The sequence below is a fragment of the Nanorana parkeri genome, unplaced genomic scaffold (assembly GCF_000935625.1).
Source record: "Nanorana parkeri isolate BGI_ZX_2015 unplaced genomic scaffold, ASM93562v1 scaffold2726, whole genome shotgun sequence".
NCBI lineage: Eukaryota > Metazoa > Chordata > Amphibia > Anura > Dicroglossidae > Nanorana > Nanorana parkeri.
This window is the reverse complement of record NW_017308994.1, coordinates 37,673-54,164: the sequence shown is the minus strand read 5'-3', so window position 1 is coordinate 54,164 and position 16,492 is coordinate 37,673. Positions and strand designations below refer to the sequence as shown.

The 16,492-nt window shown below is 53.4% G+C and overlaps 1 protein-coding gene across 1 annotated transcript in view; it reads left to right on the top strand.

The window, feature by feature from the left end:
- Positions 1-16,492, top strand: part of HSPG2 (heparan sulfate proteoglycan 2) — a 95,713-nt gene that overhangs the window by 52,761 nt on the left and 26,460 nt on the right. Inside the window, exons 55-75 of the mRNA XM_018574083.1 lie at positions 1,999-2,134; positions 2,288-2,439; positions 3,808-3,946; positions 5,732-5,883; positions 7,026-7,158; positions 7,257-7,408; positions 7,761-7,899; positions 7,974-8,125; positions 8,205-8,334; positions 8,461-8,615; positions 8,831-8,960; positions 10,285-10,439; positions 10,947-11,085; positions 11,171-11,314; positions 11,827-11,961; positions 13,217-13,398; positions 13,707-13,902; positions 14,212-14,391; positions 14,474-14,734; positions 14,826-14,985; positions 15,712-15,812. Coding sequence (XP_018429585.1) covers positions 1,999-2,134; positions 2,288-2,439; positions 3,808-3,946; positions 5,732-5,883; positions 7,026-7,158; positions 7,257-7,408; positions 7,761-7,899; positions 7,974-8,125; positions 8,205-8,334; positions 8,461-8,615; positions 8,831-8,960; positions 10,285-10,439; positions 10,947-11,085; positions 11,171-11,314; positions 11,827-11,961; positions 13,217-13,398; positions 13,707-13,902; positions 14,212-14,391; positions 14,474-14,734; positions 14,826-14,985; positions 15,712-15,812 — 3,223 coding nt within the window. The remainder of the gene's footprint in view (positions 1-1,998; positions 2,135-2,287; positions 2,440-3,807; positions 3,947-5,731; positions 5,884-7,025; positions 7,159-7,256; positions 7,409-7,760; positions 7,900-7,973; positions 8,126-8,204; positions 8,335-8,460; positions 8,616-8,830; positions 8,961-10,284; positions 10,440-10,946; positions 11,086-11,170; positions 11,315-11,826; positions 11,962-13,216; positions 13,399-13,706; positions 13,903-14,211; positions 14,392-14,473; positions 14,735-14,825; positions 14,986-15,711; positions 15,813-16,492) is intronic.

Sequence of the window (16,492 nt, the reverse complement as noted above, 5' to 3'; positions counted from 1 at the left end):
TCAGCTGGAGATCACAGCTCTTCTACCAGGCCTTGGTCAGCTGGAGATCACAGCTCTTCTACCAGGCCTTGGTCAGCTGGAGATCACAGCTCTTCTACCAGGCCTTGATCAGCTGGAGATCACAGCTCTTCTACCAGGCCTTGGTCAGCTGGAGATCACAGCTCTTCTACCAGGCCTTGGTCAGCTGGAGATCACAGCTCTTCTACCAGGCCTTGGTCAGCTGGAGATCACAGCTCTTCTACCAGGCCTTGATCAGCTGGAGATCACAGCTCTTCTACCAGGCCTTGATCAGCTGGAGATCACAGCTCTTCTACCAGGCCTTGGTCAGCTGGAGATCACAGCTCTTCTACTAGGCCTTAGTCAGCTGGAGATCACAGCTCTTCTACCAGGCCTTGGTCAGCTGGAGATCACAGCTCTTCTCCCAGTCCTTCTTGACTTTGCTACATTATATGTGAAACGTTTGTTGCATGAATGTAGTTTGTCGGTATGAGGTGAATATGAGTATAGAGGTTCATCTTGTGTCCTTGTGTCCCATGTATCAGTAGGTGGGAATCTTCCAGTTGTCCAGGTGAGCCCAGAACGTACCGAAGTCAGAGAAGGTGACACAGTCCGCCTGTATTGCAGAGCTGGTGGCAGTCCTATGGCGACAATCTCCTGGAGGAAGCAGGGTGGCATTCTACCACCACAGGTAAGTCTGCGAGTTGGTTCCTCCTGATCCTGAATCCTGCCGAAGATTGGCCACTTGCAGATTGTGCAGGTCTATGCAGATCACTCCGTGTAGTGGAGGAGCTATGATAAATATATCCCGGCTGACCAATGATGGAGCTCCTTATCTCCTGCACACTGTGCTCTGCTTTGTCCGAGGTGTCCCCTAGCATGATTTACTAACCCTCCGTACTAAATGCTTGCTTGTTTCAATTGCTCGCCAGGAGCTGAAAAAAGACACTTGGTGAAGCACAACAAAAAAAAAACCCAACCGTGTCCCTGACTCTACCGGGGCAGACGCATCATATTCCGGAGGTAATTCCTGCCGTGACTTCCCTTGTAGAGTGAGAGAAGGATTAGAACTGTGGATATGATTAGCTGGAAGAGTAACGTTGGTATGACTCCATCATGCGGCAGAGCATTCCACTCCCATACCTCTCTTCCCATCATGAGTCCCTTCCTATGACGGTGGTAGAATTGTCCTTTCACCATTTGTATGTCCCCTTGAAATAAAAGAAGAACATTTCCCAGGATCTATACATCGACCTTTATATTCATTATATATACATTCTCCGATCCTTCCTACAGCATTGTGCCCAGAATGGGGCCCCATATTCTGGATCTGGCCTTGGCAGTGCTTCATACAGGGGCAGTACTCTAAGTGCATCAGATGTATGTGCTTTTGCAGCAGCTGCTTGGCGCTGAGTGCTCGCTGGTATCCAGCATACCCTTCTCCCCAGCCGTAGAGTTATTCTATGGAACCAAGGCTATTATCTGGGCCTTCAAAGTCTTTCTTCAGCCTTCTGTCCTGTCTTCCTAGCTCGACTAACCCATTCCCTCTGGTTTCACTCTCTCTGACTTTCTGTTCCTCCTCCCTACGCCGGCGGCGATCTGTCACTCCGCACAGGCCCTCTCCTCTCTCGGTTTCCTTCACTTTCGAAGCAGCAGCCTGGAAGCCATCCACAGACGGATACAAGAGCTGCAGGTATCTGCGCCCATAATCCCCAGATACACAACGGTCATCATTTTGCATTGAGCTGTTTCCAACGTCCTAGCTCTCAGCAGTCAGGGGCATAACTACAAATCACAGGGCCCCATAGCAAAATGTTGTATGGGGCCCCCGTGATTGCTAGTGGCAGAGCCCCAGCGGAGAGTGACCCCACAGAGCCCGCCATAGACTCTCTATAGTGGGGTCTGAGATCTCTTACCTGTCAGCTTTAGCACAGACACACAAAAGTGCATTGCAATGACATCTAACCTTTGGTTCCATCGGATTGTATGTGTGATTTTCAGGCTCGCACAGAGAGGACAGACATCGCCACCCTTGTGATCCCCTCCATATCTGCAGCCGACGGTGGCACCTATCTCTGCGTTGGCACCAATACGGCTGGCACCGCGCAGGGCCGCATTGAAGTCATTGTAGTGAGAGGTGAGTTTCCGCTGCAAGACTTGTATTGTATGTTCCTGAGTGTCTGATGTATGTATCATGTGTGTGTATGTAACATGCTGATGATGGCTGCAAATCCTATGGCCAGAACCGCGCTCCTTTCCCCCTCATACGCGTTCTGTATCCGTTATGCAGCCTCTGGATCGGCTCCTCTGGTGAGGATTGAGCCGTCATCTGACACGATACAGGAAGGACAGACTGTGGAGCTGAACTGTGTGGTGGCGTCGTACCCGCAAGCCGTGGTCACGTGGCACAGGCCGGATCGCCCACTCTCGCCAAATCACCAGGTAAAACACAAAGTCTAAAAAAGCCCAAGTTACCCCAGCCAAAGGGTCACGCGGAAGCAGAAGGGCATATAGATGTTTCACAACAGCGAACATCTCCAATTATTTATATAATCAGGACATCTAAAAATATTTAATGGTTCAGGACAGAAAATAAAAGTAAGAAGGACTCGGAACATCCTGGAAAACATGGCGGAGGAGATTGTGATAGATCAGATGTCCATACCATCCTCCACTCTTTAGGAGAAGACTTTCCACAAGATTTTGGAGCTTGTCTATGGGAATTTGTCCCATTTGTGAGGTCAGGTCCTGATGGTGGATGATGGGAAGTCCCGGCTCACTATGATGGATGAGAAGTCCTGGCTCACGATCGGCATTCCAATTCATCCCAGTGGTGGTCAGTAGGGATGAGAATTCATTCCATAGGTATGTTCAGTAGGGATGAGGTCGGGGCTCTGTGCAGGACACTCGAGTTCCTCCACCAAGCTGGTCACCCCGTGTCTGTATGGAGCTTTGTACACAGGGGGACACATGGGGTGGAACAGAAAAGGGTCTTCACCAAACTGTGACCACAAGGCTGGAGGAGGACAATGTCTTTGTAGTATTACCGGAACCTTTACTGGAAACCCCTGAACTCCATCTTTCGGAGGAGGTCGGTATACATACGTCTGGCCATGCAGGAAAGTGCTCTTGTCTATCTGGATAGAAGATCTGATACTCGGGACAGTCCGGGTTCTGTGCAATGCACGCAGTGGTTGGGTTTTCTCCTTGTGGCGGTGGGAGGGGCTAATGATGGTTAGTTCAGATGGACTAAGAATTGTCATCTGCGTATGTTACCTGTCCCCAGCCCATGCTGACCCGGGAAAGACACAAACATAGGTGAACCTCCGTCCATGCTCCTCTCTGACTGCAGAGATTTTATAGGAGGAACAAAATGTATCAAAGGTTGGACTTGATGGGCCCGAGTCTTTATTCAACCTCAATACTATGTAACTATGTCAAATATGTGTTAAACATACTCATCAGAACCAGCCAGCTGACCCGTCTCTCCGCCTGATGTAATAGCTGGTGCTGTATTCTGCAATGGGAGCTCCTTCTTTGGGGAACCCCATTCTACACTATGTGGGCTTCTAGGGGCCCTAACCCAAATGGGTTTTATGACACTATATCAGACGTGTCACACAGAATAATAAATTGGGTCCCACAAGGCCAATTCAGACACAATAAAGTTTCAGCGACTCTCTGACACCACGTGATTTAGGACTGGGATATGAAGCCATGATGGGCGTCTTGTGTCAGAGATCTTCAGCTCTATCCAATGTGACGGTTCTGCTCATTCCCCCCATGTCTGGTCTCTCATTCCTCTCTAAGGTGTACGGCTCCCGACTCAGAATTCTACAAGCCTCCTCCGCAGACTCCGGGGAATATGTCTGCCGGGTCACTAATGGCTTTGGCACACAGCAGGCCTCCATTGTTATCACCATCACCCGTAGCCCCGGCGCTCCGATCTGTAAGTTGTTGTTCCCGGTGCGCCCCTCGGAGCATCCGCAGCACTGATGACTTTGTGTCCCTTCCTCCTGAACTCTTCTGTCGTGTCTCTTCATCCGACCCTCCTACATCAGTCTTTGCTCCTTCTCCTCTGCGTACACATTGACATTCCTACATTCCGGTGAATCCCATGTTTGTAGATTCGTTGCCTCTCGTTATCTCTTTGTAATGCTTCGTGTCCAGGGGTAACAGCACGGCCATTGTATTCCTCTTTGTTTGGGCATGCTGTAGCCTGGGTGTGATAGTCTGCAGATACGGGTCATCTGAGGGGCCCTACAAATCCTCTATATCAGCGGTTCTCAACCTACGTAACCTCGGGACCCAGATTTGTCTTTAAAGGAGAACTATGGGGGTTAAGGCTTTTCCCCATAGTTCTCCTCAGGGTAACGGGGAGACACAAACTAAGCTCAGTATATAGGGAGCTACAGCTCGCGGTATACTGAGACCGCCGCAGCCGGGACAATTATGTCTGTTATCAGGAGAGCGGAGGTGACCCGGCGGCATACCTCATCCCGCCGGGTGACTGTCCCCTCCTCTCTCTGCCGGCGTCCATCACCAAGATGGCCGCCGGCAGGTATCAGAATACTGCCGCACGCGTGCGCGATGATGACGACGACGACGTTCACGCGCATGCGCGGTGAGGTCTCGGCGGGGTGACACTCGGTTACCGCTCCGGCACCCAGCCTCGGGACGCCCCCTGGGTGGGAGGTGCATTTGGGGTGCCATTTAAATGAATGGCAATGCATTTCTCACACCAAAACGCGTGGTAGGTGCGATTGCGAAGTACAGCACGTTAATCGTACGGGACTGCGCGACTTACGCGCTGTACTAGTGTGAATGGGCCCTCAAAAGCACACAACCACAGACACAATCACACACACACACACAGACACACTCCAAAAAAAAAACAATTTAGTTATTTAAGATCCACCCCCCCCCAGTCTCCAGAGAAGTGGAGCGGATCCTCATCCCGGGTCCGGTGTGGGCGGCTGTGCTGTGACGGAGCTCCGTCCCTATGTGCAATGCTGGTACAGCTCCCTTGCGTGCCCTTTAGAGGTGCCGGGAGCCAGAATGTGACGTCACTCCGGTCCGGGCTCCTCTACAGGACATGCGTGGGAGCTGTAAGCAACGCACGCATGGATGGAGCTCTCTCGTGGCCATAGCCCCGCCCCACCTGAAGGTGACACTCGGCACCGGGCGGCATATTCTGAATGGCGGCTCGGCGCGAGAACTGACAGCGCTGCGCTAGGGGGAGGCTGAGGAGCCCCTCACCATGAAAAGTGGAAGGCACGCGGGGACCCGCTGAACACGGGGTCACGACGCACCAGTTGAGAACCAAGGCTCTATAACATGTCCTCGGCACTAACTTCTAACACACAACACGTGCACACACGCGTGTACAGACTCTTCTACGGTCTGGCCACCTATTGGCCCTTCTTCTGGTGTCTGCCTTGGTATGTTTTCCCTCTCGTGTCCCCGGTCCCTCTTCTGGCCTGAGTTTGTCTCCCGTAGTTTTGGGTTTCGCTCCTCCATCACTCTCTCTCTCGTATGTCGCTGGGTCCGTGTGCCGCCTCTACATGGATGTGTCTCCTGCTGTACGGACAATTGTATGTTCCTCGCTCTCTCTATTCTTCATCTGCACTTCTCGGCCCTTTTCTCTTTCGCTCTCCAACCTCGCTTCCTTCTACTTCCCGTTTCCTGTGATACGGTCCGATGGCAGCAGAGAACATTTTTTGCTCTCCCCCAGACCCGGAAAACATTCCCGTCCTCCGGATCGAGACCTCCTCCGGCTCGCTGGTCGAGGGGCAAACCCTGGAGCTGGATTGCCAGGTTTCTGGCTTTCCCGGTGCCGTGGTCACATGGCACAGACCAGGAGTTCCGCTTTCACCAAACCATCAGGTAAGTTACCGTCGGCCGTTCTCGGGTGCCACCTGCCGACCTTTTAGAGGGTCAAACGCGGGCAATGGGGTGACAGGTCAGGGGGGGTCACGTATAGGAAATGGGAAGCGTGATAAAAGGTCTGACCGTGACACAACAAATGTATACATTGTCTTCAATAATTGTCACCAATCAGATACAAAGATAAAGAAACATTAAAGGAGAAGTATGGGGGGGCAGGGTTATACCGCGAGCTGTAGCTCCCTATATACCGAGCCTAGGGTGACGGGGGGACGCTAGTTTGTGTCTTCCCCTGAGGAGAACTATGGGGGGAAAGCCCTGACCTCGTACTTCTCCTTTAAGAGACCTGGTCATCACTTGTAATATCGTGATCCTCCTCTCTTGGAGTGTGATGATGATGATGATGGCACTCCGTTACCTTGCAGGTGTTCATCAGAAATAAGCGATGTACTTGTATTCTCTCCCCGTCAGAGTAGCGGCGCCAGGCTGTCCTATCTCAATGCTGCTAAAAGACATTCCAAACACTTTAGAACAATGAAAACCCGAATGATGAATAACTCTCCTCCGGCAGGCCAGACAATTGCCGGTTCTCAGCCCTGAGCCCCGGCAGGAAGGAAGTCATCCAATCTGGGGACAGCTGACTCCCCGGCTGACATTTCTGCTCTGACGGGGAGAGAATACAAGCGAGTTACAGAACACGCCTCTATCCCTGAGGGGCAAGATGACAGTTCTAGCAACTTGAGAGTGAAGACTCAGATACTTGCAAATTCTCAGCCCGGCCTAATTGCTCTAACTCAGGGGTAGCCAAACTCTGGTGAAAACTACAAATCCCATGATGCATCTCTCTTCAGGAGTCATGTCTGTGGCTGTGAGAATCTTGCAATGCCTCATGGGATTTGTAGTTCCACTGCGGCCGGAGTTTGGCTCCCCCTGCTCTAAATCATGAAGATAATCATGAAAGGAATCTGGTTATTGACCGGGAGCGAGAGAAGAGATTGGGGTTTCGGCGCTTATATCGGTAGCACCCCCGGATCTCTCTAGCACCCCTCCCCCCGTCTTCTCTCGGCACAAGGTCATGTTCCGGTGTATGGTGGGATCATTTGGTTGTGTAATCCTCATTCGTATCTGGTTCTCCCGGTCAGGTGTCCGGTTCGCGGCTGAGGATCCTACAAGCTTCAGCAGCAGATTCTGGCGAGTATGTCTGTCGCGTGACCGCCGGCGCAATCACTCAGCAGGCGTCCACCTTCGTGACCGTCTCCCGCGTATCCGTTGACCGTGAGTACTTCCCGGGGTATCAGCGCCGCCATTTCTGCCGCCGCCGCCGCCGCCGCTCTCAGCGTATTTTACAGCCAATCTCGTCTCCTTCGTTCCAGCGTCCGGCTTTGTCCCGGCATTGAGGATCGAACCGTCTTCCAGCTCGGTGACAGAAGGACAAACCCTGGAGCTGAACTGTGTGGTCTCCGGGCAGCCAAACGCTGCCGTGACCTGGCAAAGAACCGGGCGACCTCTCTCCTCCAATCACCAGGTAAGTGAGTGTAAGCTCCTCTGTACAGAGACTGGGGGGAGGGGACATTAGAGTGTAAGCTCCTCTGTACAGAGACTGATGTGACTGTGGGGGGGGAGGGGACATTAGAGTGTAAGCTCCTCTGTACAGAGACTGATGTGACTGTGGGGGGGGAGGGGACATTAGAGTGTAAGCTCCTCTGTACAGAGACTCATGTGGGGGGAGGGGACATTAGAGTGTAAGCTCCTCTGGTGCAGTGACTGGTGTGAGGCATAGGGCGTATCTGTCCGTCCTGATGACGTCCCTCAGTGATGTCATCCTCTCCCAGTGATTTGATTGGCTGTGTGGTGATGACGCTCTTCTATGGCTTCAGGTTTCGGGTTCCCGTCTGAGGATTGGTCAGGCGTCTGTAGCCGACTCCGGGGAGTACATCTGCCGCGTCACCTCCGGAACGGTCACCCGTCAGGCCTCCATTACGGTCACCATTACCCACAGAACCGGTCCGGCCATCTGTAAGTATGACGCGCCGAGCTCCAGGTCAGTCTCCTTGTTCCCGCCGCAGCTGAGTAACCCGTCTTGTCCGCAGCCCCCGGCATCACTCCGACAATCCGGGTGGAGTCTCCGTCCGACTCGCTGGCCGAAGGGAAGACCGTGGTCCTGAACTGCGATGTTGAAGGTCTAACACATCAGGAGGTCAATTGGTACAGACAGGGCCAGCCTCTGTCAGCCAATCACCAGGTATGTACGGTTCTCGGGAGACCTCCGGTGACGCCGGTGTCCCCCATCCAGCGCGCCGCTCAGTCTTCTTGTTGTGTAGGTGTCGGGCTCCCGTCTGCGCATCGTCAACGCATCGCCCCGGGACTCCGGAGAATACATCTGCCAGATCAGCAGCGGCAACGGCATCCAGGCCGCCTCCATCATGGTCACCATTGAAGGCTCGCACCATAGTGAGTATGATGGAGAACATTGCCACGCCATTCATTGGTAGGGGACGGTTGGGGGATGGGTGAAGCATAATCCGGATGTCCTCCTAGCGGTGGATTCAGTGGGATTCTTCGGCAATTCTTTTCCAGACTCTGGCCTCTCCGGGGCTATTCGCATTGAGCCGTCATCACAGACGGTGGAGGAGGGGCAGCATGTGGAACTTACTTGTTTGATTGACGGATACTCCAGCCACCCAGTGACCTGGCATCGGCCGGGGGGCCGCCCTCTACCTCCAAATCACCAGGTGAGGGCAATTCATGGTTGTAAAGCTTTCCCGAGATATAGGCTGAGAATACCGGTGTGAGACGGAATGTCTTGTGGAACCACGGGCCCCCAGTATGGAGTCCGGGGCAAGGTTGTGTTAGGCTTTGCCGGCCCGGCTCCCGATACTCGTCCAGCCCCAAGTAAGTTATACTGCTCATTGTCCTCTCCTCTCATACTATGACTGTTGCGTGACAGGTCGCGGGGCCACGGATGCGGATCCTGAAAGCCACCCCAGCTGATTCCGGCGAATACATCTGCCGAGTGAACACCGGATCCGGCGTCCGGGAGGCGATCATTAACGTCATCATACAACGCACCGCACAAGGTGAACCATCCTCATTGTCTATCCTTCCACAGAGCTGGAGACTACCGGGTCAAGGCTGGTCGGTCAGCCAGAGACCGGTGGGTGGGTGTAAGCCCTGCACTCTGATTTCAGGCACCTCCATTCCACTAGGTTTAGTTACGTACATGTGGCTGGGATGCCGGAGTCGCAGTGTCAGCGTTTCCCTCTCTTGGGAGAAAACATGAAATGGAAATGACTGGAGATGGATAATAATGATCTCATCGCTGCACAAGTCCCGCTTTGTCCAGATCCCCCTCTTCCTCTCCGTGCCATTTCAGTGCCGCACATTCTAGCCTCAGACAAGAGCGCCTGTGTCTCTGAGGACCACAGCCTCCTCTGTGTCTCTGAGGACCACAGCCTCCTCTGTGTCTCTGAGGACCACGGCCTCCTCTGTGTCTCTGAGGACCACGGCCTCCTCTGTGTCCCTCAATGTCCTCATGACGGCAATGTACCAAAATAACCTCAGCGCAGCTGAATGGGCGAGTCTGGGACCTGCAATACGCGGCACAAGGTCTGTAATCCGCAGTCTTTGCTCCTTATATATATTATTGAGGAAACGGACTCCAGAACGAGGGTTTCCTTCACATGCGACAGTGTTTGTTAAAGGAGAAGTACGAGGTCAGGGCTTTCCCCCATAGTTCTCCTCAGGGTCACAGGAGGACATATACTAGCGTCCTCCCGTCACCCTAGGCTCAGTATATAGGGAGCTACAGCTCGCGGTATACTGAGACCGCCGCAGCCGGAGCGGATCCCGACAATTATGTCTGGCTCCACCCACCTGCGTGAGTGACAGCTGGCTCCGCCTATCTAGAGTTGTGCCTGCCCCCTCCCGTTCCGCCAGTCAGCGCTGGAGGATCGGAGGGGGGGAATGCCTGCAGGGAGCCGTGAGTGACAGTCACGGCTCTCTGCAGGGACAGGATCGAGAGGTGAGCGAACGCCGGTATGTGTTCCCTCACCTCCCGATCTATAGAGCCGACCTGCGACAGTCTCATTGTCACCGGTTCGGCTCAGATTATGAGGCTGAGTGACAATCACCCGCCTCGTAGTTCTCCTTTAAATCAATTTCCCCCCCAAAAGTGAAGAGGCCGTGAAAGCCAACACAGAGAAACTTCTATATCAGAGACGCTCCTCGGTCTGAGCCGGGGGAAGGGAGGGGGAAAGTTGTCCGCAATGATGATCCGTTCACAGACAAGTCATGAGATGTCAGCTGACATGGTATCGCGTTGTGTGCGGGAAGTGGGTGAAAACTGCAGGAAAGCAGCAGACAAAGCCGGGCCGAGCCGTAACCCTTCTCTTCCTTTTGCAGCGCCTGCGCACACCCCATCGCCCATCCTCATTGAGAAGAACCCGGGGACGGTCACGGAGGGTCAGACGGTGGACCTGAACTGCTTGGTTGTTGGAAATCCCGACGCCGTAGTCACCTGGATGCGTCCGCAGGCCGAGTTTTCTCCAAATCACCAGGTGAGGGTAAAGAACCGTCGGCTCAGTGATGTCACAAGGGGGGTGCGGCCCGGGTGACACCATTGGAGGGGTGACACCAAAATTACTGGCAGTCATTTTGGTGTCACCCCCCTCTGAAAAGTCAGGCGCTCAGTTATGGACCCGGGTATCAGGAGAGAGAGGAGGGGACCCGGCGGCATACCTCATCCCCGCCGGGTGGCTGTCCCCTCCTGTGTTTATTTAATGGAACATCATTCCCATTTGTGTCATCATCCACTTCAGCAGGCTGTGTGAGTGCGTTGGGGGTGCTGTTCCATATAAGTGGCACTGAAATGCGTTGCCATGCGTTGTAGCATGCATGTTTTACAATGCAGTATCCCAATGCACCGGTGTAATCCGGGCCCCACAATTCAGGTGCCGGTCCCGAGAGGTGATACCATGTACCACCAGGCCTCCATCTTCTGCTTTTGTTCCCGTTTTTTCCCCCGACCAATAAAGATATTTTCTTTTTTCTTTCCTCTACTTCAGATTTCGGGTTCCCGCTTGCGCGTTCTGCACGCCTCCCGAGCCGATTCCGGAGAGTACGTCTGCCGGTACAATAGCGGCTCCGAGATACTGAAAGGCTCCATCGTCCTCTCTGTCCATCACGGGGCCCAGAAGACTTACCGTGAGTCATGTTGTGAGTCCCGGTGCAGAGCGCTCGGAGCGCGCTTCGCCGGCTGTCCGGTGTAATGAGCTGTTGTGTCTTCCAGGTCTGGAGACTCCGGTCATCTCCATTAACCCCCACAGCGCCACCGTGCTCCAGGGGGAAAACGCCACCTTTAAATGCCACATCCACAAAGGTGCTCAACCCATCCGCGTGACGTGGAAAATGGGAAGTAACCAGCCGATCCAAGGTACTGTCTTCTGTATACAGGGGGTACTAGATGCCTGGATGGGACGTTGGTCCTCCTCCTCCGTGGCCTAACCAACGCCAACTGCTTCCAAGTACAATGTAACCTCCCTTGTGAAGAGACAGGCAGGTGCACGTCCTTTATGAGTTGGGCAATCTCCCAAGTTTAGAAGCATTGAGGTTGTATAGCTGGGGCCCCTGGACATCCACCGGGCCCTGGGCTCCTGCCTAGGTTGCCTTTATGGATTATCTGGTTCTGCTTATAATTGTTTATATCAGTTTCTGCCCCCGGGGGGTCCTACGGACGCCAACGCGTTCTCTGGCAGTTACATGCATTGGGGCTCGTTTGGAGTGGAAGCTTATTTTTGGGACAGACCTGAAGCACCTACGGGAAATCTATAGAAGAACAAAGTCCACCTCGGAGAGATCCCTGGACTGATCCTTGGACTTTGCTTGTTTACATCCGTAAGAAGAACTACATTTTTGACTTTCTGTTTCCTCTCTTTGTGTCTGAAGATAATGTCAACATCAGCTCGGATGGCACTGTCCTTACTGTTGTCAGTGCTCGCCACAAGAACCAAGGTTCCTACCGCTGTATGGCCTCCAACATCTACGGGGCAGTAGACAGTGCTGTGACGCTGGTGGTAAAAGGTAAGTGTCCTCAGAGCTTCTCCCCATTCCATGATGTGCTCAGAGCTTCTCCCCATTCCATGATGTGCTCAGACCTTCTCTCCATTCCATGAGGTTCTCAGAGCTTCTCTCCATTCCATGATGTGCTCAGACCTTCTCCCCATTCCATGATGTGCTCAGAGCTTCTCTCCATTCCATGATGTCCTCAGAGCTTCTCCCCATTCCATGATGTGCTCAGAGCTTCTCCCCATTCCATGATGTGCTCAGAGCTTCTCCCCATTCCATGATGTGCTCAGACCTTCTCTCCATTCCATGATGTGCTCAGACCTTCTCCCCATTCCATGATGTGCTCAGAGCTTCTCTCCATTCCATGATGTCCTCAGAGCTTCTCCCCATTCCATGATGTGCTCAGAGCTTCTCTCCATTCCATGATGTGCTCAGAGCTTCCCTCCATTCCATGATGTGCTCAGACCTTCTCTCCATTCCATGATGTCCTCAGAGCTTCTCTGCATTCCATGATGTCCTCAGAGCTTCTCTCCATTCCATGATGTGCTCAGAGCTTCTCTCCATTCCATGAGGTGCTCAGAGCTTCTCTCCATTCCATGATGTCCTCAGAGCTTCTCCCCATTCCATGATGGGCTCAGAGCTTCTCCCCATTCCATGATGTGCTCAGAGCTTCTCTCCATTCCATGAGGTGCTCAGAGCTTCTCCCCATTCCATGATGTGCTCAGAGCTTCTCTCCATTCCATGATCTTCTCAGAGCTTCTCTCCATTCCATGATGTGCTCAGAGCTTCTCCCCATTCCATGATGTGCTCAGAGCTTCTCTCCATTCCATGATCTTCTCAGAGCTCCTCCCCATTCCATGATGTGCTCAGAGCTCCTCCCCATTCCATGATGTTCTCAGAGCTCCTCCCCATTCCATGATGTTCTCAGAGCTTCTCTCCATTCCATGATGTTCTCAGAGCTTCTCTCCATTCTATGATGTGCTCAGAGCTTCTCTCCATTCCATGATCTTCTCAGAGCTCCTCCCCATTCCATGATGTGCTCAGAGCTCCTCCCCATTCCATGATGTTCTCAGAGCTTCTCTCCATTCCATGATCTTCTCAGAGCTCCTTATGAAATATCAGTGATGAATAAAAAACACAAAGGAGAGGTGACATCATCTCTGTGAGGGTGCAATAGTTATGGAGAAGTCTCTATTGTTGAATTATAATGACCTTGGCTCTCTATGAACAGACTGACCCTTTCATCCTTCCATTGTTTTTTGTTCTGCAGGACGGCCCACCGTCTCTGTGATCCCACCGGGACCCATCACAGTGAATGTAGGCGATACGATTAGCTTGGAATGTAATGGAATGGGAGACCCCAGACCAGTGGTCAACTGGCGGCGTACCGGATCCAGACAGATCATCAAACAGCATAGCCACGCCCCCCTGGATAGCCACGCTATGTTACAGGTCAGAGCCCCTCCTTACCTTAGTGATGCATCGTATTCTATTGTGGCTGGATACGCCAATGTCACAGGGGCCGTACGTCTATCCGCAATATCATCGCTGTGACTTGCTTTGCACCACAAGCAAGATAATCTGATTGGCTGGTCTGGCTCGGATAGATCACTACACGTGCATGTTCCGAGTTCCTCCATAAAACAGTTTCTTGGCACATTAGTGTTCCACACATGATGCAGGATTTGGTACATTCCATATCCAGATACCGTTCCCATCTGTGGGAGAAAGGTTATCACATGATGTATTCGCTGTTCTAGATTCCATCAGCGAAGGCCGAGGACGCCGGATCATACACCTGCACCGGGCAAAACCCGGACGGTACCGCGCAAGTCCACGTGCAAGTCCGAGTGGAGAACAGAGTGGTGAAGCCTGGAGTTCCCATAGTCACAGCAGACCAGGAAGTCCACGTCATGCTGGCTGGGGAACGCGCCACCCTCAGGTGCTCTGCCACAGGTGAGCGGCATGGGCGGAGTCTGTGATGTCATCTTATCACGTTGCTGAGTTTTTCGGGGATCTTTATGTCTGGAATAGAAATCTTTATTTCACGTATAATACTTGGGGGGGTGCTTGCCATGAATATTGGAGGTTCGGCTGTCTCGTAGAAAGGTGCTACAGGTATGGACTTCTACGCAGTGGAGGTGTGCCGCTCTCACGGTGACCCTGATGAGGATCTCCACTTCTTCCCCCCTGCTCACCAAGTTATCACTGGGAATCGGGTTCTCTAACACATTCTTTCTCATTTCCCTTGACTTTGTCATACAGGAAACCCAACTCCAACGATCACATGGTCCAAACTCCGAGCTCCTCTTCCCTGGCAGCACCAGGTGGTCAACAATACATTAATCATCCCCAGAGTGGCCCAGCAGGACTCCGGGCAGTACATCTGCAACGCTTCCAACACTAATGGGCACTCGGAGATTTTCGTCACCCTGGATGTGGAGAGTAAGTGTTTAGATGGCAGAGAAGGACCTCCGGTGAAAACGTTCCCATTATAATTACTGACGTATGTTCCATTTTCCCACAGATCCCCCATATGCCACCACCGTCCCCGATGAGCTGTCCGTGGCTGTGGGAGAAGCCATCCGGTTACAGTGCCTGGCGCATGGCACGCCTCCGCTTAAATACCAGTGGACCAAAGCCAACGGCTCTCTCTCAGACTCGGCTTCCATACAGGAGGGAGTGCTGATCGTCAGTCAGTCGACAACCGGAGATGCCGGCACCTACCGCTGTGTGGCCAGCAATAAAGTGGGCAGAAGCGAGGCCACCGCCCAAGTCAGTGTTTTGGGTAAGTCGGCCTGTGGCGGCGTCGGGCTGCAGAGGGCCGGTGTTCAGGATCAGCTGATGGTTGACATTTTTTTTTTTATCCTTTCCTGCAGCACAATTTTCTGTGCGGGTTTCGCCTCAGATAGACACGAAGGCGATCGGTGCCGCAGCAGAATTTACTTGTAGTGTGATCGGAGATCCAAGGGCCAGGATCCGGTGGATGAAAGAAGGAGGAGCCCTCCCGTCAAATCACAGTGTTCAGGGGGCAGTGCTATGGGGCCCGGGGCACAGGGGGGCCCGGCCAGATGCCGCGCGGGTCGCTATGGCATCTTATGCTGGTGGCTGTGAGAAGAATGCGCCGCTGTTTAGATCTTCTCACAGCCGCTGCGGAGTCAATGAGAGCCGGCAGCAGCGGCGGTGGAGCAGGCTGGACCCGGCAGTGGAGGAGGAGGCAGGGGCCCATTGACAGAGAAGGAGGCGGGCCCGGTGACTGGAGGAGGAGGCAGGGGCCCATCAGCGATCGTGCAGGAAGAGGAGGCGGACAGGTAAGGAGTGTGACCTGCCCACCTGAGGGTGACCCTGCAGAGCCCACCATAGAGAGTATATGGTGGGCTGCGTCGGATCTCAAGTGGGCTGTGCAAGGGGCGTAACTAGGAGTCACGTGGCCCCATACAAAATTTTGCTACGGGGCCCTGTGATTTCTAGTTACGCCCCTGCCTGTAAGTACCTCACCAAAGATGAAACCCCCAGTGTGGGACTTGTTACAGGAGCAGGGGAATGAGACCTGTATGCAGTTGGCGGGTCCTCGTGAAACTGCCCATGTTGTATTATCAGTGCTGTTCTGTAAGGGACACAAGGGTGTATTCTGTGGGGCCCGGGCTATGAATGCCAATGAAGGGCGTTTCTGTAAGGGACACAAGGGTGTATTCTGTAGGGCCCGGGCTATGAATGCCAATGAAGGGCGTAAAGTGCCTGAATTTTTGCTGCTTTTGTTCCCCGCAGGATTGTAAACTTGGATCGTGGCGATGAAGGCGTCTACACCTGCCGTGCAAACAGCCGCTTCGGTCAATCCCAAGATAGTGTCAAGCTGGTGGTCCAAGGTGAGCGTACAAAATGTGGACCAATGAGCGCCGGGGCATGTCCCTCAATACCCGGGTATAATGGCTTCAGGGGGTATGCTAACATGACTGGAGACCTGTCCCAGCCAGGGGTATGGACCCAGAGAGCATTAGATGATATCTGTACCCAGGGCTGTAGCTACCATGGGGGCGAGTGAGGCACTCGCCTCAGGCGCAGCTGAGAGGGGGCGCAGCCAGGGCCGGCCTGACTGCGCCCTCTCACCCGCGTTGCCATGGCGAGCACAGGGTGCCATTGGCAACAGGGGCACCAGCGGCCAACACAGCCGCAGCTCGGCAGGGAGAAGAGGAGCGGCACGGGCTCCGGCTTCTCCTCGGATCCACGCTGCTCTCCCCCGCCTGTATCGGCAGAGGACTCCATGTCTTCAATCTCTTTTTTTATTTCAATAGGGAAATGTCAGGGGTCTGTTTACACCCCTAATATTTCCCCAAAGCCCCTCCCCCAACAGTAGATAAGTAAATAATAAAAATGTATAAAAAAAAACAAACCCGCCCCCCCCACACACTCACACTCATGGACCCATATTACTATGTGCGCCTCCATTCTGGAGGGGGGCGCATGGCGTCGCATACCGCACACGTCTGTTGGGGGGGGGGCACAATTTTCCATTCTTGCCTCGGGCGCAAAAGGAACTGGCTACGGC